Below are 24,522 nucleotides of genomic sequence, written 5' to 3'. Positions count from 1 at the left end.
TGCATCGAGTCTTCAGGGACACATCATACGACGATGCCATGAGTGCAGCCCTCAACGCTTCTCATGAGGATGGGGAAAAGGCCGGCTTCCTGCTTGGTCTAGGGTTCGTTCAGAAAGGCATCCCGCCTTCCAACTTCCCTTTGTATGATGTGGATACTGAAGCTGTTTATGACCAAGCAGTGAATCAGTATGCCGCCTTCCCGCATCCGGTGGTGGAGAAGGTGAACGAAGTTGCTGCTGCTGATGATGGGCTAGCTATCCTTAAAGCTTTCCTTGAACCGCCACGCTCTACTGATGGTGCTAGTCCAAGTGGAAGTGGTCCTGAAGCTTGATCCTGAAGATCCCTTCCCACTGTTAGGATAGGTTTAGCTTGTGTAGATTTATATTGTTGTAGGCGGGTAGTTACCCGGCAATTCTTGTAATGAATATTATGAAATATAAATCTTTGTGCGGGTAAGACCGCTACTTTCACTGGATGACTTGCTTTATAAACGTTATATGACTTGCTCATGCATACTTTAGTTTAAATTAGCAATTTTCCAAGTGTTTAGAATAAGTTAACCTTTGAACGTGGTAGATAATAGGTTGAAGTTTTGCTTCCTCCTTCGTGATTGTGCGGGTATGACCGTCACTTGCACTTAGTAGGATGGCTAAACTTTACCTATATCTGACCTGCGTGGAGGTTTTCCTCATCTTTTTAGAAATTTTCTAAGTGTTTAGAATAAGTTAACCTTTGAACGTGGTAGATAATAGGTTGAAGTTTTGCTTCCTCTTTCGTGATTGTGCGGGTAGGACCGTCACTTGCACTTAGTAGGATGGCTAAACTTTACCTACATCTAACCTGCGTGGAGGTTTTCCTCATCCTTCTGTTAAAAATTTTCTAAAGTATTTTGAATAAGTTAACCGTTCGACGCGCGGTTGTCAATATGTTCGGTTTCCTCTCATGATTTGTGCGGTTAGGACCGGCACTTTCATTTAGTGGGATGACCAAAGTTTACCTATGACTGACCTGCGTAAAGGTTTGCCGTTTTTTGGGTTTATGCGGGTTTTGCCGCCTTCCCCACGCAACGACTTTCCACGTAATTATGCGGTGAGTACCGGCATCAGTGTTAAATAAATTAACCGTTCGACGCGCGGTTGTTAATAGGTTAGTGTTCAGTTTCCTCTATCATGATTCGTGCGGATAGACCGGCACTTTCATTTAGTGGGATGACTGAACTTTTCCTTTAACTGACCTGCGTGAAGGTTTGCCGTTTTTTGGGTTTATGCGGGTTTTGCCGCCTTCCCCACGCAACGACTTCTTTCACACTTATGTACGCGGTGAAAACCGGCATATCTGTGTGGAAAGTTCATAAGTATAAATGTAAAATCATCAGCGTCGATGTTCTAAGGAGAATCATTTCCATTAGAAGTGGCTCTGGGCCTTTTCTTTACAAATTTGGAATTGATCTACATGCAAACTGTGTAATTGAGCTCCCTTCCATGTTGTTGGGATGGGAGTGCCATCGAGCAGATATGCACCTGGTTCGGGATCTCGTTGTTTACGCAGTATGTAGTCTCCGGCATTGAACCTGCAATTTTATTCGTGTTTTCCCCAGCTGGGGTTCTACACGCATCAGCCTGCTCAGCGTTCGTTACGCCACGAGGTGTGCGAGCGTCCCATCTCTGACAAATGCTCCGACGATGTCCTTTACGTCTGTGCATTCTTCAGTGTTGTGGCCTTTTGTCCTGTGAAAGTCACAGTATTTGCTCCGATCAGCATTGTGACGATGTCGGATTATTGGAGCCTTTGGCCATGGGAGCTCCTCAGTGGCGAATATCTCGGTGACGCTTTTGGTGAGTGGCGTCCATCTGGAGTTCTGGTTCGACTGTACGTTATCCCTTCCGCCTAACCGATGTTGCAAGCCGGATGAGGTGTCAAAGTTTACCCTTGACTGCCAAATGCCTAGCTTCCACTTTTTGTTTAGTCGGGCGGTAAGGACGTTGTCTTCTCTTGTTTTCTGGGTGTAGAGGTTTGTGCTCTGGGGGAGATCTCTACCCAGTTGCTTCCCCGTTTCCGCAAAGCGTTTAGCTGCTGTCATGATGGCATCCCATGTGGATGGCATGCCATCTTTACCCGTTAAGGTGCGGATGAGCTCTGGGTCGTTCGCGCCCTGGATGAAAGCAGCGCGAACAAGATCTTCGCTAATATTACCCAGACTTAGCTTCTTTGAGTTGAAGCGAGTGATGAAGTCTGGCAAAGATTCATCTTCCTCTCGAATGCATTTGAGGATTGTCCATTGCTCTTCGGTATACTTTCTTTGTTGGCTGAAGTGTTGGCTAAATTTCTGCTGGAAGTCTTCCCAATCGTAGATGTGGTGGACCGGTAGACGATCGAACCACGCTCTAGCTGCCCCAACAAGCGTCATTTGGAACATGTAACACCACGTAGGTTCCGTCCAACTACTGACGGTTGCCCCCGCTATGAACCTGTTCAAATGATCGTCTGGATCAGATATACCATCGTAAGTGCCGATGTTGGACATCTGTTTGGCACTTTTCGGGACGATTGCTTCCGCAATGTCCCTTGCAAATTTGGACGTTCCCGCCTTTGCAGCAGTTGGTGTAAATGTTTTGGAGAAGTCACGTGGGTTTCCACCTGCGTTTTTTGGTTTGAAGGTTTCTCCAAAACGCCTTCTCGGTTGGGAGTCCGTTTCCTTACGCTTCCCTTTCGCCCTATGACGAGGGTTTGCGTCACTATCGGATTCCTCCGAATCATTGTCCCAGTACTCTCCGAATTCCTCAGGCTGTTGGAGTGAACGTAAGCGTTCATCCAACTCAGCTTGGAATTCTTTTTGACGTGCTTCCGCCCACGCTTTAACTTCATCGAGTGTTTGGCGGGGGAGCCTCGTTCGTTGTCTCTCTAACTGGGTATCGGTGAATCCTAGTGAGCGATTATTTACTGCACTTGCCCCAGCTTGGGTAACCGGGGTAGTGTTCGTAAAAACTGTGTAGTCGCCGGTATTCCCCTCAGTAGCTGGGGTTGTGGTTACCGGAGTTTCTTTAACCATCTTTCCAGAAGTTTGAAAAAACTGAAAAGAAATGAAGTTCTAGCTTTTATGCACGGATGGCGCCAATGAAGAAACACTAATCGACCCCGGGCAGATTACGGATAATCTGGGGGTTAAATAGATGTTTCCCACGAGGGGTTAGACCCGGGAAAGATGGTTCTTCTGATAACCTGCAAAACAGACACCGTGAGCTCGTCACTGAGAAGGGGGGGGTACCTCCTTGTGACCACCCTCCGGCGTGAGAATCAGACTAGATTGCTCTTGAATATAAGTGTATATTAAGAGATTGCTAGAGCAGATATCAGGTATAAGATGTAAGATACAAGATAAGATGAGATGATCATACCATTTGGGGTATTTATAGCCGAATGTAGGTTTCCAAGAGGGTATAGCCGGTTGAATAGTATTCCTGTTCTACCAACTGTGGCCTACGCACGTGCCATGCTGGTAGTTGGTGGGTAGGCAGCGGCTGACAGTGACCAGGCCTGCTGTGTACTATTCCTTTTCCACCAACTGCAGGCTATGCACGTGGTATGACAGGAGTTGGTGAGTAGGTAGCGGCTAATAGTGACATACAGTACAAGAGCATGCTGCTCGCCATACTGTTGTCAATGGGCTGTCGTATCTCTGGTCAGATCTTTTGCCCATACCTCGTCAGGTACAGTACAAAAGATCTTCCAGTATCGTACGGACTGGCTCAACATCGAGGATAAAATTCGTGTTGATGAGAGATGAGCCTTATGTGAGCCGTATTTTAGTATGTTGGGTTGGACATGTATGACATGGGTTGCGGTCTTGCTGATGCTCTTGGACCATCCACGACGGAAGGATAATGAATAGATAATGTGGAAGACTTGGTGGCATGAAATGAGGGTCTTTAGGGAACAATTTTGTATATAACCAAATGTTTTCTCACATATTTATTATTATATATCTAACAAATAGTGTGATATTTTATTGAGAAATTTAGTAATAAGTATTTGGCCAGATAACCATACAAATGATATTGACTAATGTTGATGTGTTTAATTAATGCGAACTTGATTAGTGTTGGTTGGACGGCCCTTTAAGATCATATGCCAAAAGAAATATGGTTATATACTTATAGTTATATCTTAAACTCATACCATATCAAAGAAACCAAGTGTATCATTTTTATTCTTAACCTCACACTTTTATAGCTTTTTCAAACTTCAACTTTTAATAAACTCAACTCAAGTCCTCAATACAAATATTTGTGTTTGTAAGCCCAGGCAAGCCCATCAGGTAATTTTTTTTAATATTAGTCCACACGCCACAAAACTCCCAAGCCCAAGACAAACTCAAGATCAAAACTCAAAACCTACATAGTGCAATGGCCCTAACCCTTATTCTAGTAGCCTAGTGGCCCGGTGTCCCTTCTTGCTTTCCTGACCTTACTTTCCGGAAGCTTAGGGCGTCCATAGTGAAGGGGCTAAAAACGCCCATTCTTTTATGCCAGGTCAACGCCATGTAAATACGAGAGGTATTTCAATTTATACATAGTGGTTGAAACTCCTTGTAACTATTAAATTTTGTTTTAAATAATTAACCAAAAGAAAAAAAATATATATAAAGGAAAAATTGACTGGTCATTGACCAACCATTTGCCATGACACCGGAAAATCGAGCTGCCCAAAAATCGACGAAAACGACTTATGCGTAGGCAGCGTAGTGGTGTTTGGGCGTTTCTGGTGCAAACCATTTGGGATGAAGCACCACTACAAATGCCACATGCTCTTGTATGTTTAATCCTTTGGTGAATTCTTGTTGAACGTGTAAGAAAATAGTGATTCAATGGTACTTTGAAAAAGAAAACACTATTATAAAAGATCAAAGATATTCTAAAATAGAATAAAGAGTAAAATTGTGAAATAAGCTACTTATTCAAAAATGGAACCGGGAAAAAGGCTAAAGTTAATGATATAATTAGATTTGATAATTATTAAAGCATAACAATTATATGATATGACCAAAGAAAAAAACAAGCTAATGTAACACATAAGACTTCACTTAAGAGCATCCACAATTTATAGTTTTTAAACACCTATGAACATGTCATCTCAGTTACTATATTGTAAGCGCTTATTTTTTCTATAACACTATCTCTTTTTTTAAACACCCATTTTCTTAAACAAAAAGCGTTAATATATTATCGTTCGTGTGTACGTGACCCACACATCCATCCGCAACAAGTTTGGAATCACATACCTAAAAATCCACACTAGATTTTATTTCCTTCTACAACATCATCAAATCTTCACAAACTCAATTACAAAGTTATTATTATTATTATTGTATATATATGTATATATGTGTGTGTGAGAGAGTGATATGCCTACCCTCTCCGTTTACTCACCGTCTGCAACCCCAAACCTCCAAGCCAGACAACACTCCTCCAACGCCACTCGTCCGACCACATTCACCTCATCCAAACATCATCATCACTATGAACTTCGCTCTAATATACATGTCCTTATATTTGTACTATTCTAACTTATATACAAACAAATAATAATAATAATAATAATAATAATAATAATAATAATAATAATAATAATAATAATAATAATAATAAATGTGATTAGAGGGACTAAAGGCAGAGTTGGGTGTTAGTTAAAGGATGAGATATGCGTTTGAATATAGTGTTAGTGTCGTACGACATCTGTCTCTCTCCATCTCAAATTAACCCTTTATTATTATTACTCTCTCTCTCATGACCTAGCTTCCGCCCATCGCCACCACCGTCCGCCACAACCGTCGGCCACCACCGCCACCACCCGATCCAAATCCTAAGCCAGATCACCGTTCGATATCCTAAACCGATTTCACATTCCGAACCTTCACCAACACGTTACTCAACTTAGGGTTTTAGAACGTAACTTATAATTAGGGTTTTCTAGTCGTTATAATCATCCAAGCGGTCTAATTCAATCGATTAACCAGATCAATTTCGGTAATCCAAATTGCTAATTAATATTTGAGTTGATTGATTTGTAAACATGCGAGGGTTGCAGAAATCGAAACGAGTTTCCTGGGCCTCGGATTTAAGTCTGTGTCAGGTATACACGATACGCGGTCACCGGTTACAATCGGTTTCGGTTCGATTGTTGGACTGTTAATTAATAATTATTACTTCTGCAATCTAATACAGAGCTGCATGTTGACTCGATTGACTTAAATATATTGATGATTTAAAATTTAAACTTATTTTGATGAATTGATTGTCATCTGTGTTAAGTAACAAGTTATAATGCTGAAATGAAATGAAATGATAATGTTGGTGTTGAGTTTGCATAAAGTTTAAACTTTAAATGGTTTTTGAATTGGAATACTTGCATTATCTGTGGTTGAATTGTTTGCTGTTGGATATTGTGTTTTGTGATATTGATGACGCATTGTGACTTCACATTTTGTGATGAAATGAGTTAATAACTGTCATCTGCGTTAGAAATCTATAATACTGAAATGATAATGTTGGTGGCGAAATGATAATGCTGGTGTTAATTTGCGTTAAAGTTTTATATGTGGTTCTTGAACTGCAATAGTTTGGCTGAGGATTAAATGGTTTCTGAATTGAAGTACTTGCATTATCTGTGAATGAATTTGTTCATATTGTTGTTGGTTGTGTTGATGATGCTATGTGGCTTCACATTTTGTTGGATGATAAGTTATCACTTTGTAGATTGTATGTTTATAGTGCCAAAAAGAGGTTAAAGACGATGATATTCTTAGAAATGTATGTATGATGCTTATTTTACTTGAATTATGTTAGAGCTAATGAATGACTGATACATGTCCACATCAAATTTCGAATGTGGTTCTTGACATGCATTAGTCTGGTTGAGGTTGGATGGTTCCTAAATTGAAATACTTGCATTATCTGTGGATGAAACTGTTTGCTGCTGGAAAGGTTCTTATTGTGTTTTGTCGGATGATAAGTCATCACTTTGTAGGCTGCATCAAGCTTTGTGACTTCACATTTTGTGATGAAATGAGTTAATAACTGTAACCTGTGTTAAAGATGTATAATACTGAAATGATAATGTTGGGGTTGAATTTGATTCCTTTATTTGGATGTTTGAGGATGTAATGTTTCTTGACATGCATGATCTGTGATTCTGTGAATGAATTTGTTTACTGCTGGAAGTGTTCCATTTGTTGGATGATAAGTTATAACTTTGTAGGTTGTATGTTTATAGCGCCAAAAGAGGTGAATGCTGATCCTTTTTCTTGAATATTTTGTATCATGATTGCTTTACATGGATTCTGTTGAGTTAATGAATGCGCTGTTGCATGGTTACTTGTTTTAGCTTGGTGAATTTATGTTTCTTCTTGAAACATTTGTGAAAGAACTAGGTTAGTCGTGCTAATGGTAACTTTTGAATAAAGTTTATATCAAGTAAAGGTGGATAATTGGTATGGCATTGCTTGGAAATGTCAAGAAACCTAGGAAATAGGACTTTGCTCTAGCTCCATATTAGCAGTTTTATAGGTAGAAGTAAGCATACATGATTCTTTAAAAGCATACCTGATGTGCTGAACTATTGAGGTAGCAGTTTAAAATTGATCTCTAGGCCAAAAGGTGGAATGAGATGCTAAAATGAACATTGAAAACACTTGGTGAAAGGTTGCTCTGTTTTGACATTTGCTAACATGAAGATAGATATTCACTACCAATCATTTAATAATCTTTTTTGAAGAGTCAAAATGTTTTTTTTCCCAAGTCCTAGCGAATAATCAGTTAGTGTTTGGATGTTCTTCTGTTGCTTGAAGGTATAATTATCAGATAAGCATTTTTGAGGGTTAGGAAAGTTTCAATATTTAACAAACTAATTGATAAGATGACCAAAATAGCTTCTTTCTTTTTTAAAGAAAAAAATGATGGATTGTAGAATGGAAATAAAACTAAATAAAGTGCATATGTTTTAACGTTTTGATAAATAGTTCTGTTGCAGTTAGTATGAAACTCATTGTCCAAAACTAGTTATTTGACCCCTTAATAACATGGGATAATTTGTGAGTTTAAGTCACACTAATAAGATAATCAGTCCCAAAAATACAATTGTTGTGGGCAAAGGATTTAAAACTGAACATTTCTTAAGTCCAGCAAGGTTTTATGAAACTCAGTATGATTATCTTCTTTAAGTGGAATAACTGTTATATGTGCATAAAACAATTAGAGAACAGTCTTATTGTTTAAATTTTTGGGTTGTGTGATGACTGAATTTTTTATAGAATTTGGCTAACACTAATGTTTTATATTTAGATAAAGCTGTTTTTATCAGATGAATCGCCATCTCAAGTAGGTTTGGTCGGTCAAGATCATCTCCAAGCAAAGGACTCATGGTCATGGCATTCAGGTGGATCAAGTTCTGATGACAATTTGCCACCTGGCTTTGAAGGAATCCAGCCTGCAAACTTTTTGCAGAACAAATTGTCTCAAATACCCCTCATCCAGTGGAAATGTCCTACCAGAGTAAGTCATTTTCTTCAAGTTTTTTACTTCTTATCTTGATTGGAAGTATTCTTAATTTAAAAAAGTTACTTATTAGATATTAGCATAAGTTTTCTGTTTTGTTGTTTGTGTTATATTGGCAAAATGGGTGGGTCGGGCAGGTTGATGGGTCATGTATGGTTTGGGACTTTGGGTCAAAATGTGTTCTGACTAAAATGTGTCGGGTTGAAATGGGCCATTTTAGAAAATAAGACCTCAGCGAACCAATGTAGGAACTTATTATCAGTTATTAACCATCAGTTGGTTTATATTAACACAATGTCTTTCTATAAATTTTTCAAAAGCACATAAAAGTTTTGGTACAGATATTGCTGGGAAATAAACTGGAAACTTTAAAGAACTATCAATTATTGAATGACAGATATTGGGTTCTATGAGCGCCAGTAATAACTATTACAAAAAAATCCGAAATTGATGAATTGAAAATGAACTTCTAGATGTGTAACTTTAATAGAAATCAAGTAGTGAAAGATGCTGATCAAGTAGCTTTGTTCTTGATTAGAAATTATCTTATGCATTACCTGGTTTTGAACGAAAACCAAATCGATTAAAATTATCTTTTCAATCTTGCTCTATGATCGTGAGTCGATGAAATTTGATTGTTAGACAAGTGTCTTGAATTATATAATTATAATCTAACCAAATAAGTGTTAAATGCTAAAGAATAATTTAAGTTGCATAGTTGTATCTGAAAACTATTTACATCTTAAAGGTACATATCGTAAGAAACCATATATTTTCTCACTTCTTACAAAAAAGGTACCTCAACATAGTTTTGACATATTAAAGTCCCACTACAAAAGTATCCTTTAACCCAAGTTTGTTATATTAAGTACCTACACTTGTCTAGACTCTAGAGTACTACTTGTGAAAAAATATATTTACAATAATGACTGGTTACCTCTTAAATTTGTCAAAATTTAATAGTTGACATTCAACTTTTTTGTTTGCAAAAAAGAATGTAAATAATTTATCTTTTTACGATTTTTAAGGGTAATTAGTCATTGTTTTGAATACATTGTTACAAACAAATGCATTCCAGATTTCTAGACAAGTGTAATTTAATATAGCAAAATCGTGTGTAGGGACTATTTTGTGTTTTCTTGCATGTGCAGGGGCTGTTATATATTAAAATTATGTTTTGAAGGACTTTTTCGTGAAAAATAAGAAAGGATATTGATTTTATGATATTAACCCTGTCTTAAAATGCATACTTATACATCAATATCTACCGAAATTTAACATAAGAAATGTGGTTGTGATATGCCTAAAAGGATAGCGGCACGTATTTTACATCGATCGTAAAAGATAAAAACGAATACTTTGAATTGTTTTAAGTTGTTTTCTACAATGTGTATGTATTGAAGCTTGCTATAACTTTATTAAAGGTAAAAAAAACCTTTTATAAACCAAATGGAGATTTATAGCTTGCTATAACTTTATTAAAGGTAAAAAAAACCTTTTATAAACCAAATGGAGATTTATACTAAAAAAGGTGGATGAGGATATGACATAAAATTTTGGAATGAATATATCAGTAATATTAGTTATTAAATTTTGAAATAAGTTTTACGAAGAAAAGCACTTATATTGCGCCGGTGTTAATATCAAAAAATATATAATGTATAGAGTTCACATTTTAAATTTGAACAATACAAATAATTGCACACTGGATGCCAAAAGTCATAATTATTTCACAAATACGAAGCAATATGAATTCTTTTACCACTCACCAAAGTCCATATACTTATTATAATGCTAAATAACTATTAAAGATATATAGTATTTTATTAAGAAATGTTGTAAACAATAAAAAACCCTGTACATTTGGAGTGTAATTAAAAGGGCAAAAAGAATGTTGTATACGAAGCATCATAATATGGATCAAAGGAATAGGACTTTAGTGAGGGTTGCTAAGGTGGATGTGTGGCCATCCGAAGTTAGACCGAGTAAGAAATGATGTTTCTTTGAGAAATACTAGAGGTAGCTAGTATTTTGGATAAGATAGGGAAGAGGTAACTGTGATGGTTTGGGCATGTGAAGAGGAGGCAGGTGATGACACCAGTTATAGTAGTAACTTGAAATGAATGGGTTAGGCAAGATTTGATAGAGTTACACCTCTTTTGAGGACATGATCCAAGATGGGAGTTCGTGGAGTCATTAAATTAAATGTTCCGGACCTTCTTTAGGGGAGTGACACATTTGGCAGACTTTGCTTGCAACTGTCGTCTATCATTGCGTCTATATGTTGTTCTATGATGTTGTGTATGTTGGTGGTAGCATTCTATCATGGCAGTTTGGAAACCATTATTAACACTATATTTCTTTGGTATTATGCTTTGTAAGCAGGTGGTGTTTGGAGCCGAGTGTTTCACTAGAAGCAACTTATATATCTCTTGGGGTAGAGGTATGGTTTGCCTACGTCTCATTCTCCCCCAAACCCTACCAATAGCTTTGCTATGGGTTGGATCTTACTGGGTATGGTTGTTTGTTGCTGAGGGTTAGTTCTTAGTATATATATAATAGTCTATGTAACAACAATATCCATACCAAGTACAATTCCCATCCGATACAAAGCTATTGGTAGGGTCTAGGGAGGGTGGGATGTAGGCAAACCTAACTTCTCCCAAGGGTCAGAGAGGCTGCTACTAGTAAGACCCTCGACTTTAGAAAATACCTACATTAAAAAGCATAATACAAAAATATATATATTGTTAAAGTGTGCCGGAGATGGTTTCAAAACTGCATAATTAGAAGGTTATCATTTGTAGATGATGTAATGAAATTGTAAAAAAAAGTACTAGATAGAAGTAACATAAAACAACCAATATATAGTATTACTGGAAAACAATAATAAAAAAAGTCCAGCTAAAGTGTTCCCGTTCCTAAAGCTCCTTAACCCACATCATAAATCTCCATGAACTTCTATCCTCTACCACATTCTCAAAAGAGGAGTAAGTCTAACAAATCTCGCCTAACCCGTTCATCCCAAGTAAGTTTGGGTTTGTCTATACTCTTTCCCGTAAAATTGAGTTATCACTGCTCTGATTGGCATCGTCTCCTACTTTCTCTTCACATGTCCAAACCATCTCAATCTACCATCCATTATCTCATCCGATATACCAGCCACTTCTTAGGCTTTCCATTAGAACCTCATTTCTTATACGATATAGTTGTCGATAGCGGTTGTAGCGACCGCTATAGCGTGCTACGTAGTGAAGCGCCCTGATGCCCCTATATGCTGAGCATCCAAATAGCATATAAATACCCGCAACTGTTCGAATATCTTTTTCTAATATAAATAGTGTTTTCAGATAATTAGTGATAGCGTATTTTAGCTATTTTGTTAGTCTTTAATTTTTTATTCTGGTTGATTGTAATTGCCAAATAGCGTTTTTGTTGATTCTAATATTTTCTACTACTGTATCTTTAAACATGAAATAGCAGGCGCTATTTCTTTGCTATCGCTACCTAGCATATAGGTAGATTGTGGTTATATACCGCTATCCGCTAATGACAACTGTGAGCCAGTCTAACTTTGTGTGTTAACATCTACCTCAGATATATATTTCTTAAAATGCATATTTTTGTGGTCTTTTATATAAGTTATTTCTAATTCTATTTTCATTTTATATCTTATATTAATTTTCACAGTTTATTTTGGATTCTACGTGGCAAGTGGCAGCCGGAGAAGAAAGCAAAGAATTGGAGGTTGAAACTCAACGGGAGATGAGAGTACTGGAAGCAGTTTATCCACGGCCGTCTGCTGTTCCACCAAAGTTGGTCTTAACATTTCTCATATTTATTTATCATTTTTATGAATTTTTTCAAACATTTCCCATTTTTAATTATGCAAACATATCCACTTTTACAGCCCTGCATCAACAATGGGAAATGATGAATCATATTACAACGATCAACACACTCCAATCATCCCCATTACACCCATCGAAGACGAAGACACGGCACCTGAAACATCATCATCATCATCAACCAACATTATGCTGCCACCTGCCGTGGTCCCAGGTGTTGAACCGGACGTAGTAGCAGCTCTAAGCGCAGCCATGTCAGGTACTGCTCCAGGAAGCCTAATTGACCAGAGCCTGCTTATCAAACTCTTAAGTGACCCGGGTTTAATCGAGAAACTAGTCTCCACCCACGCACCGTCCGCATCCAGTCAGCAAATTTCTCAACTCGGTCAGCAAATCTCTCAACCACCACCCGTTCCCGCTACATTTTCGCCACCCATATCTTTACCCGACCCACCATTACCCGTTCACACCCGACCAACTCACCACCCGTTTTCAACACCATCTTCTAGCGGCACACATTACCCGCCACCGAGTCGGGTGGGACCCGTACCGGTTCCCGTTCATGTATCTGTTCCCGCTCCGGTTTCAGCTCCAAATCTGCAGCCTCCTCAACCGCCACTGGCGGAGGTAAACCCGCTAGGTAAGAAGGATTTAAATTATTACAAGAGTCTGATTCAGCAGCACGGTGGAGACAAACCTGGAGTGAATAATAATAACAATAATAATCAGAAAACGCGCGATGTAAAACAAAAGAGTATGAAGGCGTGTATTTATTTCAACAGCGCTCAGGGATGTCGACATGGTGCGAACTGTGTATTTCAGCACGAACGAGCTAATAATAGCTTGCAAGAAACACAAAGTGCGAAAAGAATGAAAATGGATAGGGAGATAACTGGTACATAGATGCTCCAATAGTCCAATTTTGGGTTTAAAGAGTTGGTGTAAATGTGTCTTGTCTCATGGGAGGGTGCACTTTGTGCTAAGTCTATAAGCTCTGTGCTTGCTTTGCTATACTCATCTACTGCTTCAGGCTAGTAGTGATGTCACCATGTCTTTTTTGTTTTTTTTTTTAATTTAAAAATTTTGCTTGATACATCTTTGTTGTTGGTTGGTCTTTGCATGATGGCCTTTTTAGGGTCAACACACTTTTGTTTTAAACTTCGGTTGGTGTTGGCCAACCTTTTTTTAATGGCAATGCTACAATTGTTGTTTCTTTTTATTTACAAGCAATGCTAAGTATAATGAAATCAATGAGTAAGATGAGAGAATATATTCTTAACTTTTATTTAGTTGAGTAGATGTAGATTAATATATCATATTTTCCTTTTTTAATGATGTATCATAATACAATGGTGCGTCAATTATGGGTCTTCAGTGTCAAAGTTTTATGGTTTTAGTCGGACTCATCCATTGTCATAGTGCGTCGATCCATAGTTGCTTCTCACGCCTTTTAGGACTCCACCTCCCTATGCACATGTCCATGTTCATTCTCTTTTGGTTATCTGTGACTGTAGGTGACCTTTTGGTGAATGATATAGTTATGGTTGATTTCGTTAAAACGTTTATGGTTTTATTATTTGCGTATAAATACTGCTACTAGAATGTCATTGACGAATGATTTATGCCAGGTTAAGCTTAATACTCACTAGCTTACGCTTGGAATTTTAGCATTAAGTTTGAGATCTTTAGGCTTTTGGTACTATGAGTCTATGACTAGAGAGTTGGTGTGCTTAACTAGGATCTTCTGAAGAGAGAAATGTATGAGGTGCAAGTTTTAATAGACATTAAGTGTTCTAACTAAAACAAATCTAAAGATGATGCACAAAAAGATAATAAATGGAGAACCATGTTTATATAATCTCTTGTATCATTAATATTATACATATCATGTTCATACCAAATACATAAAAATAAATAAAAATTACCAAACCCTGTTTCAAACAAATACACAAGTAAACTATTGTTTCAAGAAGATAATATAAACCAATAATCACACTCCCTTTTCAGTACTAGATAACTGTTTGTAAACTGCTCACTGCAATCTCATCAAATATAAATAAAAATGAAAAAAGGTCATATTATCCCATCTGTGTTTGCTCCTTTACAACTTCATATTTGCCATTTCCTCTCTACAACATCCACAAAAATAATATCAAACCAATGAAAAAATAACTTAGAATATCATTCTGTTTTATTTCGAGTCCAGTTAGCTGTCACATCAAAACAACAGAATAAAGAGGAATATAAATTATACAAAAATAATATAAGACAAGAATATCATAAAGTCGGAAATTACCTTGATTACCATTTCCTTTTGTGGCTTGTAACGCTTGAGACGGTGACCTCTGAATGCGAGGCGAACCGTGCCTATCGTTAACCGGGCCCGGTAACGAGTGTCTTTTTTTAATATCCGGGCTTGACCTCTGGGAGATGTTAGCAACCGCTTTGGCTCGTGCAGACTCAGTCGCCTGCATGTAACCCGGGTTCAACGGTTCACCATCAACATGATCGCGTTTTGGTGAACCAAACACATTCCTTTGCTTCCTGGGCTTTGACTCTTTAGGCAACTGGTCCAAACTAGTTCTTAAGCCCGAATCGACACTAGAGCTTACCGGGCTTGACTTTTTACTAGTTGAACAGGACTTTCGGGTTTGGCCCGATACCTTTTTATCTGTTCTTGTTTTTTTACTAGTGGTCGAGAGTTGACTCGATGGTGTTCCTTGTGATTCAAGGTTTGTTATGTGACTTGACTTGGGCTCGGGCTCGGGCTCAATATTATTGGGCTTTTGGTCAACTTGTTTTTCAGGCGTCACACCGCCTATGTTATTATTATTATTATTATTATTATTATCACTACTACTATTACTGTTGTTATTATCATAATTAATGCTTGTATCTGCTTCCTCGAATTTTGTGTTTTCAATTTCAAACGGGTCCGGTGAGTCAAGTGTGGATGTGATTGACAGCTCGGTCCCACATTCCGAGCCGCCGGTCTGAACCACCCGTGAACCATGGGTAACCAAGTCATCACACGGTTCAACTGAACCGCAACCTGCCACATCATCCTGGGTAGAAAAATTAGCTGGTTTCAATGGGTCCGAAGAACCGATTCCTGAACCGGGTTCGTCGTCTTGTTTAGAAGACCCGGGTGACTTCAAAGGGTTGGTCAAAGAAGAAGTCAACTCCTCAAACTTTGACTGAGCAGCAATAAATGTTGGGTTACTTGCTTTTCTTGATCCAATCTGTTTGGCTGCGTGTTTTGGTTCGGTTTTCGATGCTGGATTCTAGGGTATCGGTTCGGGTTTGGTTTCTGATACTGCATTCTCGGGTATCGGTTCAGGTTTGGTTTCTGATACTGCATTCTCGGGAATCGGTTCGGGTTCGGTTTCCGATACTGGATTCTCGGGAATCGGTTCGGTTTCGGTTTCCGATACTGGATTCCCAGGTATCGGCTCGGGTACCGTTTCTGATACTGGATTTTTGAATATCGGTTCATGTTCGGGTTCGGTTTCTGATACTGGATTCTCGGGGATCGGTTCGGGTTCAGTTTCCGATACTAGATTCTCGGGTATCAGGTTGGATTCGGTATCCGATACTAAATTCTCGGGTACCGGTTTGGAAATGACCGTTTTGACCTCATCTTCAGTGTTATTTACAACTTTGTCCTGATCATGATCTGGTGTGTGAGGCTGCAGGGTTTCTGGTGAGGACACAGACATCCATCTCTCCAACCAGTTCCAAGCCGAGTCGGATTTTGCTGGATCGCATTTGATGTTGATTTGTTTTGTCTTTGGTGTCGATTCCAGTAGCTTTATATATATAAAAATATTAGTATACCGACGATTAATTAAAATTTGTAACGCAATAATATATTTACCTGGCGAGCAAGCCGGTTACTTAGTAGCTTCTCAGTGGATACATGTGTCGGTTTTGAGTTTACAATTCCCGCGTTTTGTACCCCCTGAAATAAAATAATAATCCAACATTTTGTAACATTATGATACGGAGCTGATCCAAGAGTTGTTAGAAACCATACAATGAAATATAAAAACTATAAAATGTTTTGTATGTTTTTTACCTTCTCTCTGCGTGCACGCACGAGTGCTTGCATCTTGACAATGGCTTGTACACAACGTAACGTTCCCACCGCATGATTCCTGACCAAATGCCCTCGCACCGCAGCTTGCAGTTTGACCACATTTTTATGTTTGACCAGCTGTTTTTCGGCCTGAGAATCATGTTCAACAATAAAGTTTTAAAACAATTAAGATGTCATTAACACATAGTGGAAGTAAATACAACGTCCACTGGTTCCCAGGTCTCAGGTTCAAATCCAGCTTTCACTGGACCCACTGGTGGGTCCAGTGAGTTGGTTCTCACGGTTACCAAAAAAAGATACATACCAAGAATCTTCTAATGGCAGCCTGGATCACAAGAGCGGCTGATTCATATTCGGCATCAGATTTTTCAGGAGCGTGTTCATGTTTAGTGTCATCTTCTATGCAAACAGGTTCGGTGGCCGAATTTGGAATCTCCTTTGTCAATATATCGTCTGAAGTTTTTTCAGACACGTTGGAATTAATATCTAGTTCAGGACTTATGGTTATCGGTTCCGTGATCTCTTTATTACCTGTAGAAGATATATTTTCGTTAACGACTGTGTTGCTTGGTGCTTCATGTCTAGGTGATCTTTTCCTTAAGCTCCATACCGGTTTATCGGGACCCTTGTTCTGAAACGAGTTCAAAGAGTTTAATAATCATTCAAAGTCTAATCAAAATTTAGCTTTTAACTGTTGCGTTCAAAGAGTTTAATAACCATAAGGTCAGGTAAAACGCAACAGTTAAAAGCTGTCAAGCTGAAAGCTGGATTTAAACCTGAGACCTCCGCTGGAGAAACTTATTACCAATAATATTATTGATATCATTAAATGATCAAAACCATAAAGTCAAAGCACTTTACTAGATAGATCTCTTTCATCAATAATTTTCAAAAGTTCAAATAATTAAATTTCCATCATATGTGATCATTATTTGCAATAAAAGTAGATTAAATCAACATAATCAAATTACACAATATTCAATAATTCAATCAAGATCAAATTCAAACTGTTCAACTTAATCATCTACCTAGCACAAATCAATATTACAAGTCAAACACGAACTCCAGATCAATACCGAATTCGATATCAAAACAGAATTAAACGGGGTGTAACGAATTATACACAACAAAGTAGAAAAAATACAGACAATGAGACAAACATATATATATATGTATACCTGGGAAGAAATATTAATATCATCTTTGTCTTTAGATTGATTGATACATCCACAAGAAATGATGTTGAAGCAGGATCTTCCCATGTTTGATTTGACCGTTGTAATAACCTGCGGTGATCAAGGAACAAGTACTGTTGGTTGGAGACACTTAACTCATGTTATGTTATGCGTTATTGTTTGTTGTTGTTGGTCACGTTGTTGTAACTTGTACTAGATTTAGAGGGAAGGGTATTTATGGAATAACAGTTAATAGTTAATACAACATAGGGTACCCGTTGTTATATTGAAAATGTGGCTTGTACTTTGTGCATGGAAACTAGTATGGAGACTCTTCCAAGAATCGGTTGATATGTTCTGATTTGGAATTTGGACATGTCATCTAAAATATTATAACAATGTTGTAGGTTACCTAACATATGTTTCAATATTATAAGGTTATGTTATGTAGATTCTTAATAATTCGATTAAGAAAATATTTCTGAAAAGCCAGCATGAAATGTGTTTGGTTCATCCGAATGATATCTCTGAGTCAGTCAGCAAACCATTAAAATTCAAAATAACGTTGAATGAAAGTTTTACCCATTTGTGAATTCACGGGTGTTCAAAACCCTCGGTTTGTCACCCACACACCACCACCACCACCACATCAGCGTACTCAACACTAACTTAGCACTTGATGGCTTAAAATCTCTTAATCATTTACGCATTTTACATGCTTAACACTTACTAATGCATGGTGCAGACAAACATCCCCTAAAATGTGCATAAAAATGTATATATATTTAATAATTTCTTTTGTTTTGGTAGAATGTCAATATAATTACACAAAAATAACAAATTGGTAGAATGTCAATGTAATTACACAAAAATAACAAATGTTTGTATCATTAAGTACTATTTTGTTGTTTCTTTTCGTATAACATTGAGCTTATTTGTTAACTTAACTTCAAGCAATTTCTTTATACAAATATCACTTTTTTAAACTGTAAGTGTAAGATCTTACATAGTACATCAATGTGGAAATTGTACGAGTTGTTTCGCTAGGAGATCAAGTATCTTTATGTTGATACAAAAAATTAAACATTTAAAGTAAATGAGCGTTTGACAGACTAAACACACATTTTTAATCCTTATAAAGCCGTACATTTAGTACAACTTCAATGCTATATATGTAAATGTATTCAGGCATGTAAATTTACTCATAAACCATTCAATCGGAAGTCCGTTTATTAATAAACGACCATACATGACCAAAATATTTATTTATATTATTAACAAAGAATGAACATGGGTATATTTCACTCGTATACGTTCGTTAACTTTCATTTATATTCATTCATTTACATTTAGTTAGATTCGTTCATTTACCTTCGTACGTGTTTACTCCTTTTACATTCGTGGAGTTTCACAATAGGCATTTATCTCTACGATTGTTTATTTATTTTTGTGAACGATCTTTTATACTATTAACGAACGAATATAAATGGAAGGGGAAATAAAAACCTAGTTCGTTATACAATAAATTGGTGTCCGTATATGAAATTAATGAAATTGAATATAATAGTAGTTATACTTGTAAGAGGCACCGCAATAGGAGACACGAGATCGAGCGGTGATATCTTCATTAACACCCCAATACTATCACTAAATTAAATACAACCCCCTTAAATATTATATGTTTTTATAATAGCTTCAACTTTTCAACCTAAAAAAATGTAAAAATTTTAGATTCCAATCATAATATGAATAGTTAACAATTAGATTTTACGATATATATTTAAGTGATTTACGATTTCCCGAAACACAAAATGGTTCAGTGTAAGAATTATAGAGTCTTAGCAATATCGTATGATAGGAATATTCGGTGTTAACATGTAACAACTTAAACAAGTATCATCTTGGTTGTGACCAGTGGCGGCCCTAAAAGTTCACGTGCCCCCGCTAAGCTAGAAAAAATATGTTCCTTAAACTAATTTTTTTTAAACGGGGACAAAAGTTATAGCAATAAATATAACAATTAACAAAATCATAGTCTTAGAATGTGTTTATCATGATAGTGAGCTTATAAGTGTTTAGGTATTCTAAAAATATACATCGGTATTTTTTAAAATTTGTTGTGCCCTCGAAAAAAGTGCATCGGTCGAGCGCCCACATTGCCCACCACCAAAGCCTCCCCTAGTCATGACATGAGAGATGTTGGACTCATAAACTAAATGTCTGGCTTTAAATTTCTTCAACCTATATTTATGTGCGTTTATTGTAAATAAGACAAAATCTGAACAGTTAAATGTGCTTAGGTGTGGACCATGTGATAGATCCAGGTTAGTTGATATACCAGAAGTCTTACCCCGAATAATTAAAAACAAACTAATGACTCTTTGATGGACAACCATGCACATACGATAAATCAGTATTGTTTGGTATGAGCACTCAAGTAAGGGTGACCGTCTTTGTACCAGGTACTCGTATTGTCCCAGTACCAACCGAACACAATTGGTACCGGTATCAGTATTAGTTTTTTATGTTTTCGGTATCGGTACATTCGGTTTCGCTACTTGGGAGGTTCGTTGGTACACATTTTTACAAATTAGGGATAATTTGGTAACTTACTATAATACAAGGAGCTTATTTGAAAGATTTCAGGGATGGCTAAAAATAAATTCAATGGACAGCTGTTTTGTCATGACGTACCATGTGGATATTTAATAATTTTTGTTCGAATATATTAACAGGATGTATGTTTTATGCACAATATTTTATTACTTGTAAGATCATATGGATGTGTAGGTTTTTTTAATATTAGACACATGATGTTTTTATGGATTCACAATTCCGTTAGATACCGTTGGGAACTTATCTAATACTTAAAAACTTTATTTAAAACGGTATCAATGCCGGCTTAATTAAGGTGGAGGCCTAAATCGAAACACGACTTTTGGGTCTTTTCATGACAACTTTTAATATAATAAATTTTGTTATTAAAAGTTTTGAACTAATAACTTATACTTTAGTAGCAACCAAGCCTACCACCACACCAATAAATTACTTTACTCATTATAATATATTTATATATAATGTTTTTTTAGACTTGGGGGCCTTAATTAAGCGTGGCCTAAAACCCTAACTTGTTTTCGCTGTCCCAAGAGCCACCCCTGATCGGTATATATGTAACTTATAATCGAACTTAAAATCATAAAACTCAAATACGATTTATAGATAAACGGGTCAAGTGTTATGAATCGAGTGAAATGTGCTAATAGGTAGATAAAGAGGTCAAGTGTTATAAATTGAGTGAAACGTGTTTACAAGTCAAAATGAGTTGATAGATTGTAAATGAATTGTAAGCAAGCGTAAACATGTTACACTTAAACTACATATCTATTAATCTATATTACTACCGGTGTTTTAACTTTTAAATATGTGTGATGAATAGTGAACCTAAAACTTTTCTTAGTATTATAAAAAGTTGATCACAAAAGTTTGTCTTTATTGTTTGGCCACGAAGCTTTTTCTAAAAAAAATTAAATAGTTATAGTTTTTATTTTTTATAAGTTAATCATAAATTTTCGAACTATGAAAGTTCAGCCACAAAGTTTTTTATATTTCAGTTTTGATTTTCTAGAAAGCCAAATAAGTAGTCGTGTGTTAACTTTTTTTTCTAGACATTCTGGCATAAATTTTGTCAACTCAAATCGATACTGACATTAGTATGGGCGTTCATTTTTACGGTTTTCAATCGATGTAAAACACGTGTTGGAATTCTTTTAGACATTTCACAACTGTATGTGTTTCTACGATTTTTTTTATCGATGTAAAACAAGTGTCAAGATCCTTTTGGACATATCACAACTATATATATTTGGTTTTCTCTTTTGATTGTTATACAAAGTGCCAGTTTTGTACTGAATTCGTGTCGCACTACACGGAGGAATTCAATTAGTATTATTTTTTTAATTTAATTAATTGAGCCCCTAATCATTTACTCCTTACGGCCCCCTTAGCTATCAAAGCTAATTCAACACAAAAAGAAAAAAATTAATTTTGTCGGTTCCAACATTTTATTTATGATAAAAATAATCAAATAACAAATATATTCTTATGTTACATATAAAAATAATAATAATAAACACGCTAGTAAATAAAGATGAATTAATTAACTTACAAAGGATAAATGAGCCTGCTTGAACGTTAGAAATATAGCTATGCGACAAGACGAGACATGCTAAAACTCTCAAATTAAATAAACATAGCGCATGCTAAATTTAGCTCAACTCATTTACACTTAGACGTGCACAAAAAAACCGGTTCCGGAACCTAACTGGTGGAACCGAACCGGAACCGGTTCCAGTTCCAACCCGGTTGGAACAATACCCGGTTTGGGTATTTTTGTACCCGAAAATCGTACCCGGTTCTTCTATTTGTATGTCAGTACCAGTTCCAACCCGGTTCCTACCCGGTTCTTAATTGGAACCGGTTCGGTTCGTACCCGGAAAAACCGGTTCCGACGGGTTTTTTTTGAAGGGTCAAACAAAAGTCTAACTAGCCGTTGGAACCGGTTCCAACGGTAATATAGCCGTTGGAACCGGTTTTTTAGACACCAATTAGCCGTTGGAACCGGTTCCAACGGTAATATAGCCGTTGGAACTGGTTTTTGAGACAATAGATCCGTTGGAACCGGTTCCAACGGTAATATAGCCGTTGGAACCGGTTTTTGATGCCCAAACCTATATATTTAGTTTTGATTTGTTTTATTATAATTACTTTTGTTACTCATGATTAATTTTTGTTACTTTTTTAATAACGACGAACATTTTATTTATTTAAAAACTAACTATTACAAACATTATTAAAACATAAACGATACTAAACATAACAACTAAAACATAAAAAACAAAGTCCGTCGTTTTAATCCGGGAATACTTATTTTTTGGTTGTAGAGCCGGACGACTCTCCCACTTCCGTTTTTTTAGCTTCCAATCTTCTTTTCTCTCGACAATACTTATTCGTATGTTTTCGTAATGTCGAGTTGGACCCTGCTTTAAGAAACTTCGAGCAATATTTACAACGTGCCAACTCATGTGAGTCGGTCATGAGACACAAATCGTAATGAACCCAAACATCGGAGCATCTTGTTGTTTCGATCACCATAACAACGTCATCATTGGTTGCCATTTGTTGTCGGTTTAAGGTTAATTGTGGTTTGGAGTGTGTTTTATAGTTTTGGAAGTGGTTTAACAAGTAAACAAACAAACCTTGCTATTTATAGTAAGAAAATAACCTATTTATAGTTAAAAAACCGGTTCCAACGGTCAAAAACGGCTATATAGCCGTTGGAACCGGTTCCTGACGGCTCTAATATTTAAATTTCAAAAAAAACCGGTGGAACCGGTTTTTACGTAAAAACCGGTTCCGGTTCATACCCTACCCGGTTCTTAAAAGTTCGCATATCTGGGCATCGGTTCGGGTCGGGAACCGAACCGGTTCTTGATTGGAACCGGTGCCATTTTACAACCCGGTGTGAAAAAACCGGTTTGGAACCGGTTCGGGTTTTCCATTTGAACCCGATTTGTGCACCTCTATTTACACTCATGAATAACAAAATTGTAGTGTTTTTAACCCTTTTAAGGGTTAAGCCCTGCCCATGGCCCACCAAGAGTTGAGCCCATACCCACTGAATTGAGCCGGTCCACATATTTTTCAAGAGCCTAGGGTCATGCCGAAGAGGCAAAGAAGCTAAAATTCTTGGTTTTCAAGTCATATATGAAGAAAACATGGTAGTTAATTACTTACACTATGAGTCATTTGCTATACATGCCCAAATAGGGATATGATATTTGGGCCCAAACACCCATACCCGTACCCGTACCGTAATCCATCCCCGTACTGATTTAGTCTATTGGGTACGGATATCGGTACCAATATTTTAGGATTTCAGTATTTGGTACATACGTATGAATACGAGTATTTCGATATTTTGTACCCGTTTGAAATATGTAGAGGTTTTATTAGAAACTTCCATATTTATTTCTGAAAGATAGTCCGATCGATTATTGTTCATATAGTCCAACCAATACCCATAACAATCTAGTCAAATCAATTGGAGATTTGAAAAAAAAAAACAAAGTGTATCATACCGATATACTGGTACCAATACCTGTACCCTACCAATAAGTTCGGTACAATACTTAGTACTTAGTTTTATTGATTTTCGGTACGGGTACGTTATTGATCAAATCCTTATGTCTAAGTATAATTGTATAATAAGCACACAATAACACACATGAACCATAGTACTTAATCAGTTATACTATTGAGCCATTTGCCATACATGTCTATTGTCTAATATAAGATTTAGTTATAACTAAGCCAGCAAAATAAGGTTTATAATGTATTACCATTCTATAATATTTTATATAATAACAGCATACCATTTCTTCCTTGCACCATGTGAATCTAAATCTGCACAAAATCACAGTTAACCACATGATGATTTTTGTAACAATTATTATAAACATATATGCAAATACTTACATAAACTTAATAAGTTAATATCATACCTTCAAAAGGATAAAACCGAAGGGTTAATTAAGTCGCAGGAGCCAGTTTCAAAAACTTTGTACCTTCATCTTCATCGTCATCGTCATCACTAATCCATCCATTACAAGCCTTGCGAGTACGAGTAGGGACATCACACACGCGCAGTGTATTCGAGACGTTCTCACAATGTTTGAGGTTAACTTCATTTGCAGAATTGTTATCTTCATCATCAGAATCAGTATCACTAATCCATCCATTACAATTCTTGATTTTACCAGTAGGGACCACATCACACACGCGTAGTGTATGT

General features: G+C 36.8%; 1 protein-coding gene and 1 pseudogene across 2 annotated transcripts; one reads left to right on the top strand and one right to left on the bottom strand.

Moving 5' to 3' along the window:
* The first annotated feature begins 5,781 nt into the window (after positions 1 to 5,781).
* Positions 5,782 to 13,629, top strand: LOC143609706 (zinc finger CCCH domain-containing protein 6-like). The gene is made up of 4 exons (XM_077084387.1): positions 5,782 to 6,130; positions 8,338 to 8,547; positions 12,241 to 12,365; positions 12,461 to 13,629. Exons 1-4 carry the CDS (start codon positions 6,071 to 6,073, stop codon positions 13,299 to 13,301), a joined length of 1,236 nt encoding a protein of 411 aa, XP_076940502.1. The 5' UTR covers positions 5,782 to 6,070; the 3' UTR covers positions 13,302 to 13,629.
* A 705-nt stretch (positions 13,630 to 14,334) lies between these two features.
* Positions 14,335 to 17,858, bottom strand: LOC143609705 (protein IQ-DOMAIN 32-like; annotated as a pseudogene). Its single transcript, XR_013149464.1, has 6 exons — positions 17,676 to 17,858; positions 16,802 to 17,128; positions 16,477 to 16,626; positions 16,276 to 16,359; positions 14,695 to 16,207; positions 14,335 to 14,527 (listed from the first exon to the last, which is right to left on the bottom strand). The product of XR_013149464.1 is annotated as a protein IQ-DOMAIN 32-like (transcript).
* Positions 17,859 to 24,522: the final 6,664 nt, after the last annotated feature.

Source organism: Bidens hawaiensis, unplaced genomic scaffold (genome assembly GCF_021521415.1).
Source record: "Bidens hawaiensis isolate Kalapana, Puna unplaced genomic scaffold, B.hawaiensis_p1.1 tig00009820_1, whole genome shotgun sequence".
NCBI lineage: Eukaryota > Viridiplantae > Streptophyta > Magnoliopsida > Asterales > Asteraceae > Bidens > Bidens hawaiensis.
This window is presented reverse-complemented; position numbering and strand designations above follow the sequence as displayed.